Raw genomic sequence first — 19,310 nt, forward strand, 5'->3', positions numbered from 1 at the left:
TAGGCATCCATGGCTGCACCCCAGGATGGAGAAGACCCAATCCCCAGCCCAGATGGGCCCCAGGCGCTTATCAGTCAATTCCTAGAGGTCTGGGGACCATTTCGAACAGCCATGACATAAAGGAGAACACAAGGGCGGGACTGTGTGTGTGTGCTAGTCGCTCAATCGTGTCTGACTCTTTGCGACCCCATGGACTGCAGGCCACCGGGCTCCTCTGTCCTTGGGGATTTTTCCAGGCCAGAATACTAGAGTTGGCTGCCATGCCCTCCTCCAGAAGATCTTCCCCACCCAGGGATCGAACCCAGGTCTCCCACACTGCAGGTGGATTCTTTACCAACTGAACCACCAGGGAAACCCAAGAATACTGGAGTGGGTAGCTTATCCTTTCTCCAGGGGATCTTGCCGACCCAGAAATCAAACCAGGTCTCTTGCATTGCAGGCGGATTCTTTACCAGCTGAGCTATCAGGGAAACCCTGTGTGTGTGTGTGTGTGTGTGTGTGTGTGTGTGTGTGTGTGGGTGCATGTGCACCCAAACACACAAGCCAATGCTCTCACCTACACACAAGTAGATGCTGTGTGACCCAGGACAAACACACAGACACACAATGCTCCCCCCCGTCTCTCTCTTTCACACACACACACAGACATCCAGGTTTTCCAGTAGAATTTTGTGACCAAAATAGGGTGGGGATCAAAATTCCCACACAAAATTCAACTTCCCCAAAGACTTTGCTGCCATCTCTCTCTAATCTGTGAGACTGGAATGAAAGTTGAATGAAATTGACCTGGCCCTTAAGAGAGCTTGTCGCCACCAGCAAGAGGAACACTGACTTCAACGCAGAGACCCCTTCCCAAAAGACAGACATAGACACGTGCGCAGGCACAGGGAAACACGCACAGGAGCATGCACACGAGACAGCTTTGGTCCAGCCGTGGTGGGGACCTCAAGCAGCGGGGAGGGTTCTGTAAGGACCTCAGGCAACGGAGAGGAATCTGTGGGGTCCTCCAATGGAGGGCAGAGGTCTTTCAAGACCTCAGGCAGTAGAAAGAGGCCTGCAGGAAGCTGAGGAACTGAGCAGGAGTCTACAAGGACCTTAGGAAGTGTGTATGTGGGGAAGGGCCTCCAGGGACTTCAAGCAATTGGGAGGAGCTTTTAGAGACCTCAGGCAGTGGGGAGGGGTCTGCAGGGACTTCAGGCAGCAGGAGGGGTCTGCAAAAGCTCTGGCAGTGGGAGGGGGCAGCGCACCTGAGCAAACACGTACCCCTTACCTGCACCCCGCAATCCTGCCCAGAAGCCAAGAGAAACAGACGGAGGCTCAGTGAGGGTCAGGGGGAGGGAGCCAGAGCCACGAAGAGGTAACGAGGGACCAATGTCGCCCCCCACCCAGCTCCCACCTCTTGGCAGGAACAAGGCCAACCAACTCAGGAAAAGAGGTGGCTCTAGCGGTCAGAGGACAGGCCAATCGCCACCCTCAGCAATATGCCTGTCCCCCACGTACTCACCTAAGGCCCCCCGAGGACAGGGCACTGAGGCTAAGATGCCAAACTTGGTCTGCGGCCACCACACACCAGACCTCAGGGACTTGGGGCAGGCGTCATAGAGCACTAGGGAGGAAGAAGACAGTGAGGCAGGCAGCCAGGGGTTGGGGCCAGGGATGGCCACATCCGCTGACCCCTCACCTACCCCAGGCCCACTGCCTACCACTCTGCTGCTGGCCTCAGGGGAGCTGGCCCATCAGATTCTGTGACAGGCCATCAAAATACTTGGGGCCAATGTGGGAGCCCCTGGGCAGCACAAGAAGCCATCCAGAGCCCCTACCCAGAGAGCCAAGCATGCCATGGGACTTGGCGGGCAACATGCCAGAGCCAGCCTGCTGCACGTGGAGCCTGCTCACCCCGGCAGCCGCTGGCTGTCACCTCTGCAAAAGGGCTGTCACAGCTGTTGCACTGGCGGCCAAGGGCTCCTGGGCGACAGGGGCACTGCCCACTGTGGGGGGCGCAGGAACGTGAGGTGGAGCCCACTGGGTAGCAGTCGCACGGCAGGCATGAGTCACTGCCCCGCGGTCGGTAGTGGAACTCCTGTTTGAGACAGGGTCAGGGGCCGGAGGTCAGGGGTCAGGGCTTAAGGTGAGGATTTCAGGTCAGGGCCTGGGGAGTGGGTGGAATCAAGGGCAAAGGGTTGGCAGAACAGTGCTCACAGGCCAGAAGGAAGACGGGCCTCAAGGGAAATACAAGGGAGGGGTCAGATGTCAAGGACAAGAGGTGGCAGTTAGGTCACAGGGTAGGGGTAAGGGGTCAGGGGCTGTGTCAGAGGTCAGCAAGCATCACAGAATGGCTACAGCACAGGTGAAAGGCCAGGGGCCAGGTGCACCTTGCAGTGACACTGCCCGTCTGTCTTGTTGCAGTTGGGGTCAAAGCCCTTGTGAACATCGCAGTTGCAAGGGCCGCACGTCGGGCTCCCCCACCAGCCCCGCGGGCACTGCTGGTCCATCCTGCGGTGGAGAGCCAGGTGAGATGCCTCCGCCATAGCTCAGCGACCCTCCCCAACCCTCTCCAACTCTTTCCATCACCTCAGCCCCCAGCCCCTTACCTGTGTTCACAGTGGTGCCCGAAATAGCCACCTACACAGTCGCAGGTATAGCCATGGGGGGCCCCTGGGAGATGCCGGCATGACCCCTGGTTCTGACAGGGGTTCAAGAGGCAGGCGTCCACACAGCCCGGGCCATAGTAACCTGTGGGTTGGGTCAGGGAGCTGAGGACACTGGCCACAGGCATGGGAGGAAGAAGGCATCTGTCCTTCTCAGCGCCTGCCTCCTCTCCAGGTCCCCCAGTCTTCACCATGAGCCCCAGATCACCCTGCCCCCACCCAGGCCCCACCTGGCCAGCAGGTACAGGAAAAGGTTTGCCAGAGGTCTCGGCAGTCAGCGTGGGGAGGGCAGGGTCCAGAGGCACAGGCGTTGGTCATGACACAGCCAGGCTCCACGTTCACCCGGTGGCTTGGGGGAAGCAGGGCTGGGGACCCCGAAGGCGTGGAGCCAAACCATACTCCCTACGGGCACAGGCGGCAAGGTGAGACCCATGTTAGAGCACCTCAGCCCCGAGTCCAGCAGAGCCACCCACATGGTCTCGTGACCCCTGACATGCAATCTCCCTACAAACCCCGGTGTGCTTAGTTGCTCGGTTGTGTCCGACTCTTTGTGACGCCATGCACCGTAGCCCGGCAAGGCCCCTCTGTCCATGGAATTCTCCACGCAAGAATGCTGGAGTGGGTACCCTAAACCCTGATCCAATATTCCCATTTAGTGCCCCCATGAGAACCCTAATTATGCTCTCCCTGACATAGGCCTCTAATGGCCCTTGATCATCTAAGCTGCACTCACGTCCAACAACACAGAAGGGCCTGACCTGTCTCTGATGGCTCTGGTCACCGCTACCCCTACACCAACCTCCAGGTGAATGCAGCATCTCGGGTCTCAAGGCACCCCTGAGCTCTGACCATTCACCCTAAGGCCCCACCTCGTATTTGCACGCTGACCCTCACCTGGATACAGCCAACCAGACCCTGAGGAGCCTCCTCTTCAGCACCATGGGGCAAGCCTCCCACATGGAGTCGCTTTACCTTCAGGCCCTGCAGCTCACTCCCCACTGCCAAAGTGTCCTGGGGGAAGGGGACAGTCAGCACGGTGAGGGGGGACCGATGAACCCCTGCCCTACCCCAGTGGCAGCCTTGGCCTTATCCTAGCCTTGCACCACGCTCTGGACGTCTGGACCAGAGGGCTGGTCTGGGCATGAGATGCTCCCGAGTACAGAGGACCTGCTGGAGCACAGGGGATAAATGACAGGAAGGTTTAGTCTAGAGCTGGGCTCTGGATTGGGCCCTCTCTCCTGGACCCCGAATAGACCCTGAAATTCCATGGTTTTGAGCTGGGACGATCAGGAGACCAGAAGAAGTTTGGCAAAGTGCTAGCTACAGAGGTACCCCAAGACCAGGCCAGAAATCTGCATAGCCTCCCTGACATGAGGAGGGCGGAGCAGGATGGGCTTAGAGCAAGGACGTGAGGAGGGGGACTCGGGAGACAACATCAGACTATGTGCAGTGGACGGAAGAAGAGGAGTTGGACTGAGTGGGGTTCTGATGAGGTGGGTCTGGTCGGAAGGCTGAGAATGGACCACCCCAGGGTTAGAAGTCAGACCTGGAAGAGACTGAAGTCCAATGAGACCATGAGGACATGGTGGCCCCGCCGGCCACCTGGCTCCTCCTGCAGCTCCAGCCGCAGATCGTGCCACCGGCCGTCACTGACTATCATCTGGTCCAGGAGGAGGTGGGCAGCCCGGCCTGAGGCCCTGGTCACTGTTACAGACAGCAACCCCCGATCCAGCTGCGGGCAGAGAGGCACAGCCCTGGGGTCAGAGCCCCACACTGGGCAGGGGCCAGGAGTGTCAGGAGGTGGGGTCACGAAGAGCAGAGGTCAGTACAAGAGGGACAGGCTATATTTGGCATGGAGGGCCCTATGCCAGGGCACTCTATGCTTCTGAGAGTAAAGTTAAGGGGCAGGGGTCATGGATTAGTGCAGGTGGCAGGGGAGAGCTAGGCTGGGACGCTATACCTGCAGAGGATATGATAGGGAAGAGGGTCAAGGGCCAAGGTCGAGAGCAGGGTCAAGTATGATCAGTGCTCCTAGTAGAGAAGTATGCTGTGTATGTGTGTGTGTGTGCGCACACACACGCACGCTTAGTCTCTCAGTCATGTGCTGTTTGCGACCCCATGGACTGTAGCCTGTCAGGCTCCTGTCTCCATGGGGTTCTCCAGGCAAGAACACTAGAGTGGGTTGCAATTGCCTTCTCCAGGGGATCTTCCCCACCCAGGGATCAAATGCAGGTCTCCTGCATTGCAGGCAGATGTTTTATCATCTGAGCCACCAGGGACCAGGCCTGAAACCACAGGAACGGAGCTGGTGGCCTCAAAGATTGAGAGCTGGGGTCTAGGGAAGGGCTCAGGAGGGCAGACGCACCTGACAGAGGAGTGTGCTATGTGGCCCAGCCTGGACTTGCATCAGGACCCCCTGCTTCACCCGCGTCCGAAACGCCAGCCCCAGGTACCATGGCACAGACACGGCCACATCATTTCCAAAGTCCCAGCTCAGTGTGCCGTTGCCACGAAAATGGTGGGGATGGGCCATAGCTGGGGGGGTAAAAGGAGCAGAGTCACAGGCCTCACGTTGAGAACAGAAGCTATACTCCACAGGCCCTTCCTGCCCCGGGCTGCCCACTCACTGAGCCGACAGTCTTTGCCTCCAAAGCCCACCGGGCAGTCGCAGCTGAAGCCACCCCAGCGTTCTGAGCAGATGCCGTTGTTCTTGCAGGGGCCCGAGTCACAAAAGTGCAGCTTGGCCTGGCAGCCTGAGAGAGAAAAGTACATGGAGGCCATGAGAACACGAGAGAGGGCACAAGCGCTGGACAAAATACAGGGCCTGGGGGGCTGAAAGTGCCCAAGACCTCAGCCCCATGTTCTTGCAGGGGGTGGAGTTGGTTGGACTCAGGTCCTAAAGGCCAGACTGCAGCAGAATGCTTGCCAGAAAAGGAGACAAGGAGGTGGTCAGAGTTTGAGTCCATCCATAAAGCCCTCCACCTTTTCCCTATGATGGGGACGTGGCCTACCTGCCACGGTGCCATTGTTTGCGACAAAGGACGCCATGTCCACTCGGCGGCCATCGATATGCAGGTCCCGCATGCAGCCAACGAAGTCCTTGTGGGACACGGGGAAGTTCTCGGGAAGGTTGGGGACACCCCCCAGGAGCAGAGGGCCTGTCAGGTCCAGGGACCTGGGGGTCAGGGGTCCAGGTCATTGGTGGGACTGGGGCCAGGGTAGGCTTGCTCCTGGGTTGGGGGAGGGGATAGGAAATGGAGGGGGTAGGACTCAGAGGGTAAGGTGATTGAATGGGGAGGGTAAGATCAGGCTGAGGAAGGACTAGGGCCTGACTTCAGTTGTGGGGGTGCAAAGGAGAGTTTCTGATGGGCAGATGGTCTGGGGAAAGGTGGAAGGGGCTGGGGTTGAAGATGAGGATGAAAAAGGGAGCCAGAAGGGTGGCTGGGGGGGTGATAGGGGTCAGGTGGGGCTGTGGGGCATTAGCAAGACCAAGAGAGTAGAGAATTTGGGAGAGTGGGTGCCTGGGGGAATGTGTACAAGAGGGGAGTCTGGGGTAGAACACAGAGATGGGGGCTAAGGTGAAGTGGGGTTTCAGCATTCGAGTGGGGAAAGGAAAATCTGGTGGTTTGGGCAAGGGTGGAGAGTTTGGAGGCAGTATTGGGAAGGTGGGGTGGGCTCTGGCAGGCAGGGGGCTTGGGGCTCAGGGGCTGGGGAGCTCACTTCTTGGAGCTTGTTTGCGTGCCGGCAGCCGCGCACGAGTAGTTGCCAATCTCAGCCCCAAACTGCAGAGCCACAGCCACATCGCAGTCATCCACGCTCAGCACAGCCACCTTGTCCTTGGAGGGGCCCTGAGCACCCCCCAGGGCATCTGTCCGGGGCTAGAGACCTGGCACGTCACTCAACAGGACCCCCAGGGGTCACCTGGTATCCCAGAACCTGGTATCCCAGCCCCTTCCCCGAACTCCCAGGCCGAGGGTGGTGCCCACCTTGTTGTAGTATCTCAGATGCACTGTGTGCCACTGCCCGTCACTGAGGCCCCCTGGAACCGTGGGGCTGACCACTGTGTTGGACTCACCTGCAAGGCAGCTGTGTATGGAGGCTGGTCTAGAGCTGTGAGGCCTCCCCTCCCCCTACCCACTCATGCAAGCACAGCTACTCCCAGGGTGACCCTGGATGCATCAGATAACGTCCCCCTGCTGGTGGCCACACTGGCCGGACCAGAGTGCCTCTGGACACGTGGGAGAAGCACAGCCTTCATGGAGAGAGAAAGTGGTCTGTTGGGCATGGGTGGAGCTACATGTTCAGGAGGGCCTGGGGGGTTCACACCCCACCCCCAGCCAACTCCCCCACACATGCACCCCCTCGTCCCTACACTGACCCACGGGGCGGGGGCACCCACCGGTGGAATATGTGAGCCTCACTTGCCCAGCCACGAGCTCCAGGGCCAGGAAGTCGTGCTTCTCGTTCAGGCGTCCGTTGTAGAAGAGCAGCCCACTGGGCTGCACCGTGGCAAACCTGGGGTTGGGGAGGGGCCCGTCACAAGCAAGACCCCCTCCTCACACCCACCATCCCTGTGACAAGAAGGTCTGAGGGAGCCCACCCAGGCTAGGTGAGGGAGGAAGTGATGAGGGAGGGCGGGGAGGGGGCGGTGTCCCATGGGACGCCAGGATGGGGGCAGTCAGGAACCCGGGTCTTGGAGGTGGTGGGGACCCCGTGCGGGCGCGCAGATGCGGGCGAGCACCTACGAGAGGGACAGCGTGAGGTGGAAGCGCTGTCGAAGGCCGCGGAACATGACGAAAGAACTGGGTGGGAAGGAGCGCGCCGCCACTTCGCAGCGCGGACCCTCGAAGGCACCGCCCGCCGGGCACTGGCAGCGGAAGCCGCCGTCCGGCCCGTTGGCGCAGGTGCCCCCGTTGCGGCAGACGCCCGGGACGCAGCGTCCGGCTTCCGTGTCCAGCTCGCAGTCTTCGCCTAGGGGGGTCAAGTCGGCGGCAGAGGCGGGGTCAGACCACGCCCCGCCCCCGGCTCCAGCGGGCCCCGCCCCTCCGAAGGCCACGATCTCCAGGTGAGAGCCAAGAAGATGCAAAAGTCCCGCTCGCTGTGGGCATGCCCCTATTATACCAGACCCTGCCCTCTCTCCCCTTCCGGCCATGCCCCTCCCCAGGGTCACGCCCCTTCCTCTTCCTCTGCCCAGTTAAACTGTTAGATGCTTGCTCAGTGGTGTCTGACTCTGCGACCCCATGGACTGTAGCCTGACAGGCTCCTCTGTCCGTGGAATTTCCCAGGCAAGAATACTGGAGTGTGTAGCCATTCCCTTCTCCAGGGGATCTTCCCCACCCAGGTCTCCTGCACTGCAGGCAGGTTGTTTACCATCTGAGCCACCAGGGGGTTGGCCCAGCCAAGACCTTTATTTCTTCGCGGCCTTAGACTCCCTCTCTGCCGGGTTCTACCGCTTCTGGAATAACCGCGCCCAACTTGACCCCGGGTGGCTCAAGAGTGATGCCCAATGCTCAGCACTGACTTCCGCCCCCCACTCTGCCTCCTGTTCCCCCAGCCCCGCGCCCCGCTCACCCGTGAAGCGCGGCCGGCAAACGCAGGTGTAGCCGCCCTCACGCCGTGAGCAGGCGCCGCCGTTGCGGCAGGGGTTGGAGTAGCAGAGGTCGAGCTCCGTCTCGCAGAAGTCTCCCGTGAAACCGGGCGGGCAGCGGCAGCGCAGGCCTGCGATGGGCTGGATGGGTCTAAAGAGCGTAGAGGCGGAGGCCAAGAAGGGCGCAGAGGAGTCAAAGCGCAGCACCGACACGCACTTCATGTAGTTCTCACAGGGCTCGCGCAGGCACACGTTGTCGTCGAAGGGCAGCACGTCCAGCAGCGAGCGGGCGGCCAGGGCGGCGCGGCGCACGTACAGCTGCTCCTGCAGCTCTTCGGAGCTGAACCAGGGGCCTGTAGAGCCGGCTCCAGCCCCGCGGGGCGCCAGCGCCGAGAAGCTCACGTTGAGCACGGTGCCCCCCACGTCCGTGTCGTTCTGGATGTTGAAGATGAAGACGTCCTCGGCGGGGGTGGCAAGTACCGCAGCCACGCCTTCCAGGAAGTGGCCCAGAAGTGGCGACAGGAAGCGTTCTTGCCACATGTTCTCCAGGCGCACGGTGAGGCTGTTGGCCAGCAGCTCCTCAGTTATGATGACCACGCGAAGCACGCACTGGGCCGTCACACTGTGCAGCCCATCTGCCGGTGGAAATGGGGGAGGAGGTCAGTGTGGGGTCAGCGCCCGCCCCTCCCAGGGACAGAGGAGGGTTACTGGCCCAGTCCCCCAGCACCTCTGTGTTAGTGGGCTGACCTTACCAGGACACAAGGGGGTCTCGGCTTATGATCACCAACTCTCTCTGCACCAAGGTGTCAGCAAGGTACTGTTTCCTGTCCCCTCCTTCCGGCATGGGGAATGGCCTGAGCCAGGGATCAACCCACCCACTCTCTGCCCGCCAGTAGTGCCCATGGGTCAGCAGGTCATTCCTCCAACAGCACACAAGATGGTCCCTAAGTGATCAGTAACCCACCCTTCCCCAGGTTTATGGTCAGCAGGCCAATCAGGATAGAAAGAGGAGCAAAGGCCACTGATGACTGACTTTCTTTCCTCCCATTCCCCAGCACTACAGAACTAGCAAAACATCCCCTCTGAGAATATCCTCCAGGTGAGGGATCACCTATTCCCTATCTCTGGTTATCCAACTGTCTTCCCAGCTCACTAGAAGGGTCCCTAGGCCTGTGACCACTCAACCGCATCTCCCAGAACCCTGGGTCAGCAAGTTCCTTCTCTCCAAGAGAATCTTGGACCCTGACCTCCTCCGCAGCATCCTTGGATCAGCAAGCTGCCCATCACCCCAGACCTGGGTCCTGCAATTTCAGTGGCCACCCTCAGAAATGAGGATGAGGTGCTTATATGCCTCATCTCCACACATTGGGTGGCCGACAGGGTTTGTTGTCCAGGGAATTGAGGGATGAATGAAGATGTGCCTTCTTTGGCAGTGCCAGGAGTCCTATGCCTCAGAATTGGAGAATAAGCACTGGTAAAGTCTGTCCCAACCCCTGCAGCCTCCTGTATTTAGGCCTGCAAGAGCTTTTCCCACCCGCACTCTCCTTTGAGGGAACAGTTTGTAAAAGCCTTGGTCCACGGCTGCAGAAGAGACAAGTGGATCTCCAGACTTTCTCCCAATGGGCAGGGGCTCAGTCAGCCCCATCGATAGCAGCCAGGCTAATATGGGTCTGCTCTCTGTCTGAAGCTGCCAAGGGAAGATGCTGTTCCCGACCACTAAACGATTGGCCTCCCTCTTCTCCACAGGCTGAGAGTCAGAATGGACCCAAAGTAACGCTTCATCTGAACAGGGGTATGATGCTGGCTTTTCCTGGGACATCCAGAGCATTACTCCAGCCTTTCAGAAGGAGGAGAGCAATCCCTAGATTAACAAGCAGACGGTTCTTGGGCTTCCCTGGTGGCTCAGTGGTAAACAATCCTCCTGCCTATGCAGGAGACAAATGGAATTTGATCTCCGATCTGGGAAGAGCCCACGTGCCACAGAGCAACCAAATGCGTGTGCCACAACTTACTGAGCTGTGCTCTAGAGCCCGGAACCACAACTACTGACCCCCTGTGCTTCAACTACTGAAGTCCAAGTGCCCCAGAGCCCACGCTCTGCAACAAGAGAAATGACTGCAATGGGAAGCCTGCATGCTGAAACTAGAGAGTAGACCCTTCTTGCCACAACTGAAAGAAAGCCAGCACAGCCAAAAAGAAATTTAAAAAAGTAATTATTTAAATAAAGCAGTTTAAGAGTCTTTATGAGGTCTGCTCATAACGCCCTAGAATCTTCGGGGTTCAGTGGAGACTGTCCAAGACCCTAAGCAGAGACTATATGACCCTAACCTGGGAGGTCTATGGCAGATCCTGTGGCGTGCAGGAACGCAGCACTTAAGGGATTCTTGGAAAGTCTGGAAACCCCTCTTTGAAGTGCCTTGTGGGGGGCCCTGAGGACCTGACAGGCTAAGGTCACTGGCTCACTTGCTTAACCCCCGCCCCTCACCTGTGACAGTCACCAACATGGAGGCCACCAGTGGGCGGTTGTTGTCTAGTTTGCGGCTGAGTCGGAGCTCTCCGCTGGTCTGGTTTACCACCAGCAGCTGCAGCTCATTGCCCCGCTCAAAGGAGTAGAAGAGGTGGTCAGAGACATCTGGATCATAAGCTGGGATGCGTCCAATGATGCCTGAGGGGAAGGTGTCCGAGCGGTTGGATACGTAGTTGTTGAAGAGGATCTGGAAGTTGTTGAGCACAGGGCTGTTGTCATTCTGGTCAACCAAGCGGACGTGTACAGTGGCCCGACTGACTAGAGGGGCTGATGTGGCCTGCACAACAATTATGTATTCTTGGCGAGCTTCGTAGTCCAGGTCAATGAGTGCCGTCAACTCTCCCGAGAAGATATCCATTTGGAACAGCTCAGGGATGTTCCCTTCCACGATCTGGTACATTATATGAGCATTGGGGCCTTCATCCGGATCCACCGCAGTGATCTGGGCCACCACCGAGCCCACAATGCTGTTCTCCTTCACTCGCACCTCAAACTCCTCAGCTGGGAAGACCGGTGCATTGTCATTGACATCCTGCACTGTCACCTGGATGCTAACTGGAGTCCGGAGTGGGGGCACACCTCGGTCCACTGCGTAGGCAGTCAGTTCATACACTGGCACCGCCTCCCGATCCAGCCGCCTCACGGTGCGGACAATGCCAGAGGTGGGTTCAATGGTAAAATCTCCATCCCCATCTTCCCCGTTCTGGAAAGTGTACTGGACCCGGCCATTGGCATGAGCATCCCGGTCAGTGGCTGAGATCTGCAGGACGCTGGTGAAAGGCGGGGCATCCTCAGAGACCAGCCCTGTGTAGTGGGAGGCCACAAACTGTGGAGCGTTATCATTCACATCATTGACCATCACCTCCACATAAGTAGTGTCTGCCTTCTGTGGGATGCCGTTGTCCCGAGCTGTAATAGCCAGTGTGTAAGTAACCTGGTCTTCATAGTCCAGGGGGGCCTGCAGGGTAATGGCCCCTGAGTCCGTGTCAATGCGGAACTGGGGCAGGTTGTCTTCCAGGAGATAAGTGATGCGAGCGTTCTCACCCACATCATCGTCAGAGGCACTGATGACCACCACGGTGCTACCCACTGGTCGATCCTCATTCACACTCACTGAGTAGTGGGCACTTTGAAACACAGGCCGGTGAGTGTTGGCATCTGTGATGTTGATGTGCACATAGCAGTGATCATGAAGGGCACGGTCAGATGCAGTTAGCACCAGCTTGAAGTAGCGTTCCTGCTTGTAGTCCAGGGGCAGGGCCAGCGTCACCAGACCTACACCCCCCTGGGTGCTGATAGCAAAGCGATTCCGAGTGTTACCTCCTGTGATCTGGTAGCTGATGGCACTGTTGGCATCACGGTCTACAGCAGTCACACTGACCACACTGGTGCCCACAGTCGCATCTTCATTCAGGCGGAGGTGGTACTCTTTCATGGTGAACTCAGGCCGATTGTCATTAACATCCAGCACAGTCACTGTAACGCTGGCTGAGGCTGAGAGCGGGGGCGAGCCATGGTCCCGGGCCTCCACACCAAAGAAGTAATGTTCCACAGACTCACGGTCCAATGGACCGCTCACAGAGACCCAGCCAGTGGCACTGTTTATCACAAAGGGTGTATCGGGTGCCACGCCAGTTAGGGAATACTCCAGTCTGGAATTCTCTCCATGGTCTGCATCCACTGCCTGAATGTGGATGACTGAGTGGCCCAGGGGTGCATTTTCCAGGACAGAGACCTGGAAGGGTGTACTGACAAAGATAGGAGTATGGTCATTGATGTCCACCACCTGGATGCTGGCCAGGCCAGTGTTGTTGGACAGCGGGGGGCGGCCTGCATCCTGAGCCCGGATGCGCAAGGCATACTCTCGCTCTGCTTCAAAATCCAGAGGGGCCACCACCTGGATCTCGCCTGTGAGGCTGTCAATGGCAAAGTGGCCTCGGCTGTTACCACTGATGATGTTGTAGTGCACTAGTCCATTGGCATCCTTATCCCGGTCCGTGGCTGTGACGCGTAGCACCACCGTATGGGGGCGCACATCCTCGCGCACCTGTGCCACATAGCGTTTCTCGCTAAACTGGGGCGCGTTGTCATTCTCGTCCAGCACGGTTATGTGCACACGCACGGTGGCAGAGCGCGGCCCGGGCTCTTGGCCCTGGTCGCTGGCCTCCACCACCAGCTCGTAACTTTCCATGTGCTCGCGGTCCACACGACCGCTGGTGCTGATGAGGCCCGAGCGCGGATCAATTTCGAAGGCATCAGCGGCGGCGGCGCGCGCAGCTGGAGGCCCCACAAAGCGGTAACGCAGGTTGGCGTTGGGGGGCGCGTCACCATCTGTGGCACGCAGCTGCAGGATGGGGTAGCCCTCTTCCACGTTCTCGCGAAGCGTCTCCCGGTATTGCGCCTGCTCAAATACCGGCGCGTGGTCATTGCGGTCGGCGACTGTAACGGCCACCATGGTGGTGGCAGAGAGGCGCGGTGAGCCATGATCCTGCGCCGTCACGCGCAGGTAGTGGCGATCCATGCTCTCGCGGTCCAGAGCAGCCTCTGTGCGGATAAGGCCGCTCTGCGGATCTATGCTGAACAGCTCTAGAGAGCGGCTGTTCATGAGCGCAGCCAGCGAGTAGACTAGGCGCCCAGCCTCTCCGGTGTCCGGGTCCTGCGCCACTACGCGTAGCACCGCGGTACCCGCCGCCTCATTCTCCGGCACTAGTGCCTGGTAGTTGTACTGCGGAAACTGTGGGTGGCGGTTCGCGGCGCGACGGGGGCGGGCCCGGCCCTCTAGGGGTATTCTCCAGGCTCCAGGCCGGGCCGGGGCCCCAGGGGGGCGCGGCCCGGGGCGCTGCGGGAGGAAGCGGCGGCGGAAGAGACCTCGGGAGCGCATGCGCTCGGGCGTAGGCTCGGGAGCTGTCCGAGACTCGCGCGGTGCTGAACCAGACTCGGGAGCTGTCCTCGCTGTGCGAGGTGCTGAATCCAGTCCGGGGCCAGATCCCACGGCCCCGGGAGGGCGGTCCGACCGGGGGCCTGTCCTCCTCGCTCGGGATGTCGCTGTTCTCTCGCTTTGACCCCTGCGCCCTGGTCCCCACAGTTCCCCGCAGCAGCGCGTGGTTCCCACTTTTGGGGAGGAGCCTCTCCCAGTATTCCTCCGAGAGGACACCGGCTGAGAACCACGGGGCCGAATCAGAAGGTCCGAAGGGAAGGGAGGGTTGTTCTCCGGGCCTGGGACCCCTGGGGACAAACCCTCTGGTGACAGACTATCTCTTCGCAAAGGCCCTATCCGCCTGCAAGAGGAGACCTCTGGGCGCCAGCATAACAGAGACCCTGGTCCTTGTCCGGTCTCCCGCCCGCGGCTGCCAAATGTCTTGACCCCATATTCCGCTCCCAGCCCCGGCTGCTCCGGGGGCCCTCGACCGCTTTGGGCGCTTTGCCTTCCCCCTCGGAGCCCCACGAAGACAGGTTCCCTGACTCCCAGGCCAGGCTCTCCGTCCTCTCGGACCCCGGGAGGCTCGGGACAAAGAGCTAAGGCTCCGTTGCCGATCCGCGCCCCTGGTCCCGTAGCAGCAGCTACCCCCGGATCCCAGCCGTGGCCCCCACCGTCCCCCAGCTCCTCCCGGCTAAGAGGGAACAAAGAGAGGAGGGAAAGGAGCAGGAGTAGCGGGGTCGTTGGCCCCCTGAGATCCCACCACGGCTGCCGCCTCGCCATCACCCCCCACTTCCCCACACTGCCTCCACTGTCCTCCACCCCGGTCCAGGCCTTGGGCCCGCCTCGCTGCTCGGACCCCCACCCGGACCCCTGCCGCCACCCCAGTCCCCTGCCTCTAGGCCTGTCGCTCCACGCCGTTGCCACCCTCTGGGCACCATCTACTTCGCGGCCAGAGGCCCTTTGGCGAGCGGCCCCGGCTTTTGCCGCCCCCACCACAGCATCCCTGACGCTGCTGCCGCCTCCCGCCGCTCCAACATGGCTCCCGGCCGCTGCGATGGTTCATTCCATCCCCGCCCTGAAACTCCAAATCCGATGGCACAGGCCATCGCGCATGGCAGCTGCCGACTTAGAAGTCATGATCGCCATCTTTATTGAGGGCAGAACGCAAGTGCTGCCCACGGTGCTGAACCGGGCAGGGAGATTCACCACCCCTGGTCCCACCCTCCTTTTCGTGGCCACCGCCCTCACCCGCCTCCCTCCCTCTAGGGCGCTGTCTCAGCTCTGTCTTCGGCCTTCTGCTTGCAGATCTCTTATGCCCCGCCTTCCTGACCACTAGTTCCGAACCCTGTCCCGGAATTTGGTCTGAAATTTTGGTGCCTACGATGTGCAGAGTTTTCTCTCAACTCTTGGGTGGAGATACCACCATGAGGTCGGAAGTGACTTGGGGTGCCAGCTGCCCGAACAGCCTTAACCGTTCGATCAGTGAGTTTTAACTCATGAAACATGTCGCGACCATCTGCTTGTTTGGAGCGCCCCAACCGAGCAGGGACCAGAGGTGACCCGCCCGAAGCCGGAACAGAAGCTAAACTTCCCTGGTTTTTCGGCCGGCTGCTCTTCCACTGGAAATTACACCCCTCTCTTGGGTAGCGGGTCTCCAGTGTTCTGGAATACCACATGAACCCTGCGTTGCCGCAGGACTGAGGCTCGGATTCCTCAGATCCCTTCCCTTGCGCTCTACGACTGCGTCCCTTAACCCTTTGAAGGAACTAATGGAAAAGCTCAGTTTTGCCCGCGCTGTTCTACTCCCGGCTCAAGTAAGACTCAAGTAAGATCCAATGGGCAGACGCCGGGGAATAAACGTCACCGAAGACGAGCGGGGGCGTGGGGCGTGAACACCGAGCGTTCCAATCAGAAAGTCACTGTTTCTATTGGGACAATGGGTGGCTCCACCCCCACGGCAGACTCATTGTCTGGGGGGAGGAGGCTCCGCTGGTTCCAGAATAGCCGGGAGAGACAATCCAGGAGGTGTTCTACGGCCCAGCCTGTAAAGCAGCACCGATAGTGGGCTGCAACGCCACAGTCAGAAGGCGTCGGCGTCCCTGGATGGAGGAGAGGTTTAGGGCTAAGGCCCCGAAAGCTCCAAGGGGCGCGGCTCCTGCTTGGAACCAGCCGAGAACTTGGGCTTCGGCCTCTGGCCCGCCCCAAACGGTACCTATGACATCACCACTAACCAATCAAATGGCATATTCTTAGGCCCCTTTATTGACTTTTTCGCTTCCAGGAGGCGGGATTCCCAGTTCCAGCACCTCATGTGACTACGGAGAGCCGGTGGGTGGGCTCCAGTGGTGCCCTCTGGTGTCTCAGAATCTGAGGACTTCCTAAGGTCAGAGCAAAGAAAGTACGGTCTGGGTTACTATGGGCGTTGGAGAGGTGCTGAAGGCAGACCTTGGTTGGATGGGAGCTCGGTGCAGGGGCTGGAGGAGGGAAGCCAAAGACATGGTTTCCATCGCACCTTCGCCCTCAGGGTTCACGATCTAACGAGAGGAGGGCGGAAAGCTTTACACTAACTGAAGGTTGTAGATAGGTGGGACGCTAGGGAGAGGGATGCTGGATCCCAGAGGAGGTGCCTGAGCCAGTGTAACCATCTGCCTGAGTAGATCTTTGAATAACCAAAAGATGGAAGAGCCACCTAGGTCTTGGAGGCTGTGTGGGCAAATGTTCTGAGGTTTAAAGGGATCGTGGCCAAGTTATGCCCTGCTCCCTGTCCTAGGGCTAGAAGACTGGGACCTTGCCTTAACACCCTTGGTGCCTGCAGAGGACGCTCCATGTCCTCCCTGAAGTTCTGCCTCCACTGCTGTCCTTTCTTTTCGGCTGCTTTTCTGTGGAAGCCTGTCCGTCTCCCTCTGCCCTCACCTCTATGCCCCACCCCCGGTGACAGCTTCTCATGCTCCCTGTAAAGGCAAAGCAAGTAGAGCTCCTCTTTCCACTGCCCTCTAGGACATTTCAGATCCTCTCCTCATGCCTTTTCCTCTCTACCCTGTATTTGCCCTTGTCACCTGCATTGCAGGGGGATTCTTTTATCATGAAGCCACCTGGGAAGTCCTTACCTTAACCATTAGCCAGTCTGATAACAGTTCTCCTACCCTGGCTCTTCTTAGATAAACTCACTGGGCTAAAATCTAACCCCAGTTAAAACAGACTATTTGTGAATTCCTTACCTCTGGAGCAGCAGAGCATTACTAGAGAAAAACAACACTTTGAATTCTTGACCTTAAGCCTTAATATTATATTGGAGGGCTTCAACAGTGTAGTAAGGTAAAAAAAAAAAAAAAAAAAAATAGTAAAAAGGTATAAGGATTAGAAAGGAAAAAAAAAAGTATTCCCAAGCAACAGGAATGTGTATGCAAAAAAGCCAAAAGAACTTACAGATAAGTTATTAGAGTTTAGCAAAGTCACTGGATGCAAAGTCAATATATAAAAATCAGTTGTAATTTCTATATATCAACAAGTGAAAACTTTTCTTCATGATGCAATTTACAGTAGCATCGTGCAACGTAAAATTCCAGGAATAAATATAATGCAGTATGTGCAATGACTCTTCACACATACAATAAAACATTGTCACTGAACACTGTCATAATCATTTCATGATGTAAGTCAAATCATTATGTTGTATACCTTAAACTATATGGTCAATTATATCTCAATAAACACTGAAAGAAAAAATAGAAACATAAAGACATAAATGGAATGCAAAACTATGTTCAAAGATTGGAAGATTTAATACAGGCATACCTCAGAGATACTGTGGGTTTGGTTACAGACCACCGCAATAAAGCAAATATCACAGTAAAGTGAATTATACGAATGTTTTGGTTTCCCAGGGAATATAAAATTTGTGTTTAGACTACAGTCTGTTAAGTGTGCAACAGTACTATGTCTAAAAAAAATGTACATACATTAATTAAAAATACCTTATTGCTAGGACTTCCCTGTTGGTCTGTGGTTAAGACTCTGCCTTTCACTGCAGGAGGCACAGGTTTGATCCCTGCTCAGGGAACTAAGATCCTTCATGACAAATAGCTGAAAAAGAAAAAACAAAAAACCAAAAAAACCCCCACCTTTTTGCTAAAAAATGCTAACCATCATCTAAGCCTTCAGTGAATCATAATCAATTTTTTTTTTTTGGCATCCTTGGGTGGGCCTAAACATCATCTTTTTAAAAGTAACATCAAGGAATTCCCTGGCAGTCCAGTGGTTAGGACCCTGCACTTCCACTGCGGAGGGCCAAGTTTGATCCCTGGTTGGGGATCTAAGATCCCACATGCTTCCTGGTACTGCTGCTGCTTCTGCTGCTGCTGCTGCTAAGTCGCTTCAGTCGTGTCCGACTCTGTGCGACCCCAAAGACAGCAGGCTTCCTGGTACAGCCAAAAATAAATAACATTAGAGATCATTGACCACAGATCAGCATAACAGATATAATAATGATGATAAAGTTTGAAATATTATGAGAATTACCAAAACGTGACACAGAGACAGGAAGTAAGAAAATGCTGTTGGAAGACTGGCGACGATAGACTTTGTATCATCTATTATCTATTGAAGGTATGCCACAAACCTTCAAAACCTTTCAGTTTGTTGTAAAAGATGCAGTATCAGTGAAGTGCAATAAAGTGTGGTATACCTGTATCGTGCAGATGCTAATTCTTCCCAAATGATATATGGATTCAATGCAACTCAGTAAAGACTGTGCAGGGTACGTGCGTGTGTCAACTGACAAACTGGATTCTAAAATGTATGAGGGCCAAGAACACCCAGGACAGTCCAAAGGAAACCCAAGAAGGAGAACAACTTCCTCTACTGCAGATCAGGAAAGCTACAGCGACCAAACCAAGACTGTATGGTGCTGGTACAGGAATAGACAGACAAACGGAACAAAATCCAGAGAGGGGCCTACAGGTGCATGAAGACTTGAATGTTTACAAGCGTGGCTCTTAAGAGCCAACGCAAGCCAAGGATGGGCTTTCCAGTAAATGATGCCACACCAACTGGACATCCATGTAGACAAAAATGAGACCCCCTACTTCATACTACCCACATAATCAATTCTAGATAGATCTGACATCTGAATGTGAAAGGAAAGACAAAACATCTTTTAGAAGAGAACATAAAAGTTCATGACTTTTAAGCAAACATTTTTTAAGAGGACACAAAATGGACTAACCATAAAGGAAAATACTGAAAAACTGGATTACATTACAATTAAGAACTTCTTTCATCCAAAGACATTAAGATAAGATAGGTTAAGATAAGGTTAAGACATTAAGATAAGATAGGGAGAAGATAGGTTAAGATATACAATCCAAGGTCTCATATCCTGAATACATACTATAAATCAATAAAAGATCCACATCCCAGTCAATGAATGGGCAAGAGATGTGAAGAGGTGCTTCACAAGAGAAGATTTAAATAGCCAGTAAACTGATGAAAAAATGCTCAACCTCTTTAGTCATCAGGGAAATTTAAATGTGAAACTAAGTATTACTGTACTCCACCAGAATGACTAAAATAAAAATGACTGACAATACCATGTTTAGGGAAAGAGACAGAGGAGCTGGCACTCAGACA

General features: G+C 56.4%; 1 protein-coding gene and 1 long non-coding RNA gene across 3 annotated transcripts in view; one reads left to right on the plus strand and one right to left on the minus strand.

Moving 5' to 3' along the window:
• LOC113881025 overlaps window positions 1-5,650 on the plus strand; it is a 20,961-nt gene extending 15,311 nt beyond the window's left edge. The window contains exons 2-3 of the long non-coding RNA XR_003507909.1: window positions 2,407-2,510; window positions 5,365-5,650. This is a non-coding gene — a long non-coding RNA (uncharacterized LOC113881025). The remainder of the gene's footprint in view (window positions 1-2,406; window positions 2,511-5,364) is intronic.
• CELSR3 (cadherin EGF LAG seven-pass G-type receptor 3) overlaps window positions 1-17,761 on the minus strand; it is a 30,492-nt gene extending 12,731 nt beyond the window's left edge. The window contains exons 1-17 of one of the 2 annotated variants that reach the window (XM_027523808.1): window positions 10,721-17,761; window positions 8,220-8,870; window positions 7,394-7,619; window positions 7,048-7,163; window positions 6,635-6,723; window positions 6,369-6,526; window positions 5,660-5,823; window positions 5,276-5,401; window positions 5,014-5,183; window positions 4,195-4,380; window positions 3,543-3,659; window positions 2,879-3,050; window positions 2,592-2,733; window positions 2,373-2,493; window positions 1,897-2,080; window positions 1,505-1,606; window positions 1,271-1,285 (exon numbers count right to left, since the gene is read on the minus strand). In XM_027523808.1, the coding sequence (XP_027379609.1) occupies window positions 1,271-1,285; window positions 1,505-1,606; window positions 1,897-2,080; window positions 2,373-2,493; window positions 2,592-2,733; window positions 2,879-3,050; window positions 3,543-3,659; window positions 4,195-4,380; window positions 5,014-5,183; window positions 5,276-5,401; window positions 5,660-5,823; window positions 6,369-6,526; window positions 6,635-6,723; window positions 7,048-7,163; window positions 7,394-7,619; window positions 8,220-8,870; window positions 10,721-14,462 (6,481 nt within the window). In that variant the 5' untranslated portion in view covers window positions 14,463-17,761. The remainder of the gene's footprint in view (window positions 1-1,270; window positions 1,286-1,504; window positions 1,607-1,896; window positions 2,081-2,372; window positions 2,494-2,591; window positions 2,734-2,878; window positions 3,051-3,542; window positions 3,660-4,194; window positions 4,381-5,013; window positions 5,184-5,275; window positions 5,402-5,659; window positions 5,824-6,368; window positions 6,527-6,634; window positions 6,724-7,047; window positions 7,164-7,393; window positions 7,620-8,219; window positions 8,871-10,720) is intronic. The other variant, XM_027523809.1, reaches the window with a different exon arrangement.
• Between the last annotated feature and the right edge of the window lie 1,549 nt (window positions 17,762-19,310).

Source organism: Bos indicus x Bos taurus, chromosome 22, assembly GCF_003369695.1.
Source record: "Bos indicus x Bos taurus breed Angus x Brahman F1 hybrid chromosome 22, Bos_hybrid_MaternalHap_v2.0, whole genome shotgun sequence".
Lineage (NCBI taxonomy): Eukaryota > Metazoa > Chordata > Mammalia > Artiodactyla > Bovidae > Bos > Bos indicus x Bos taurus.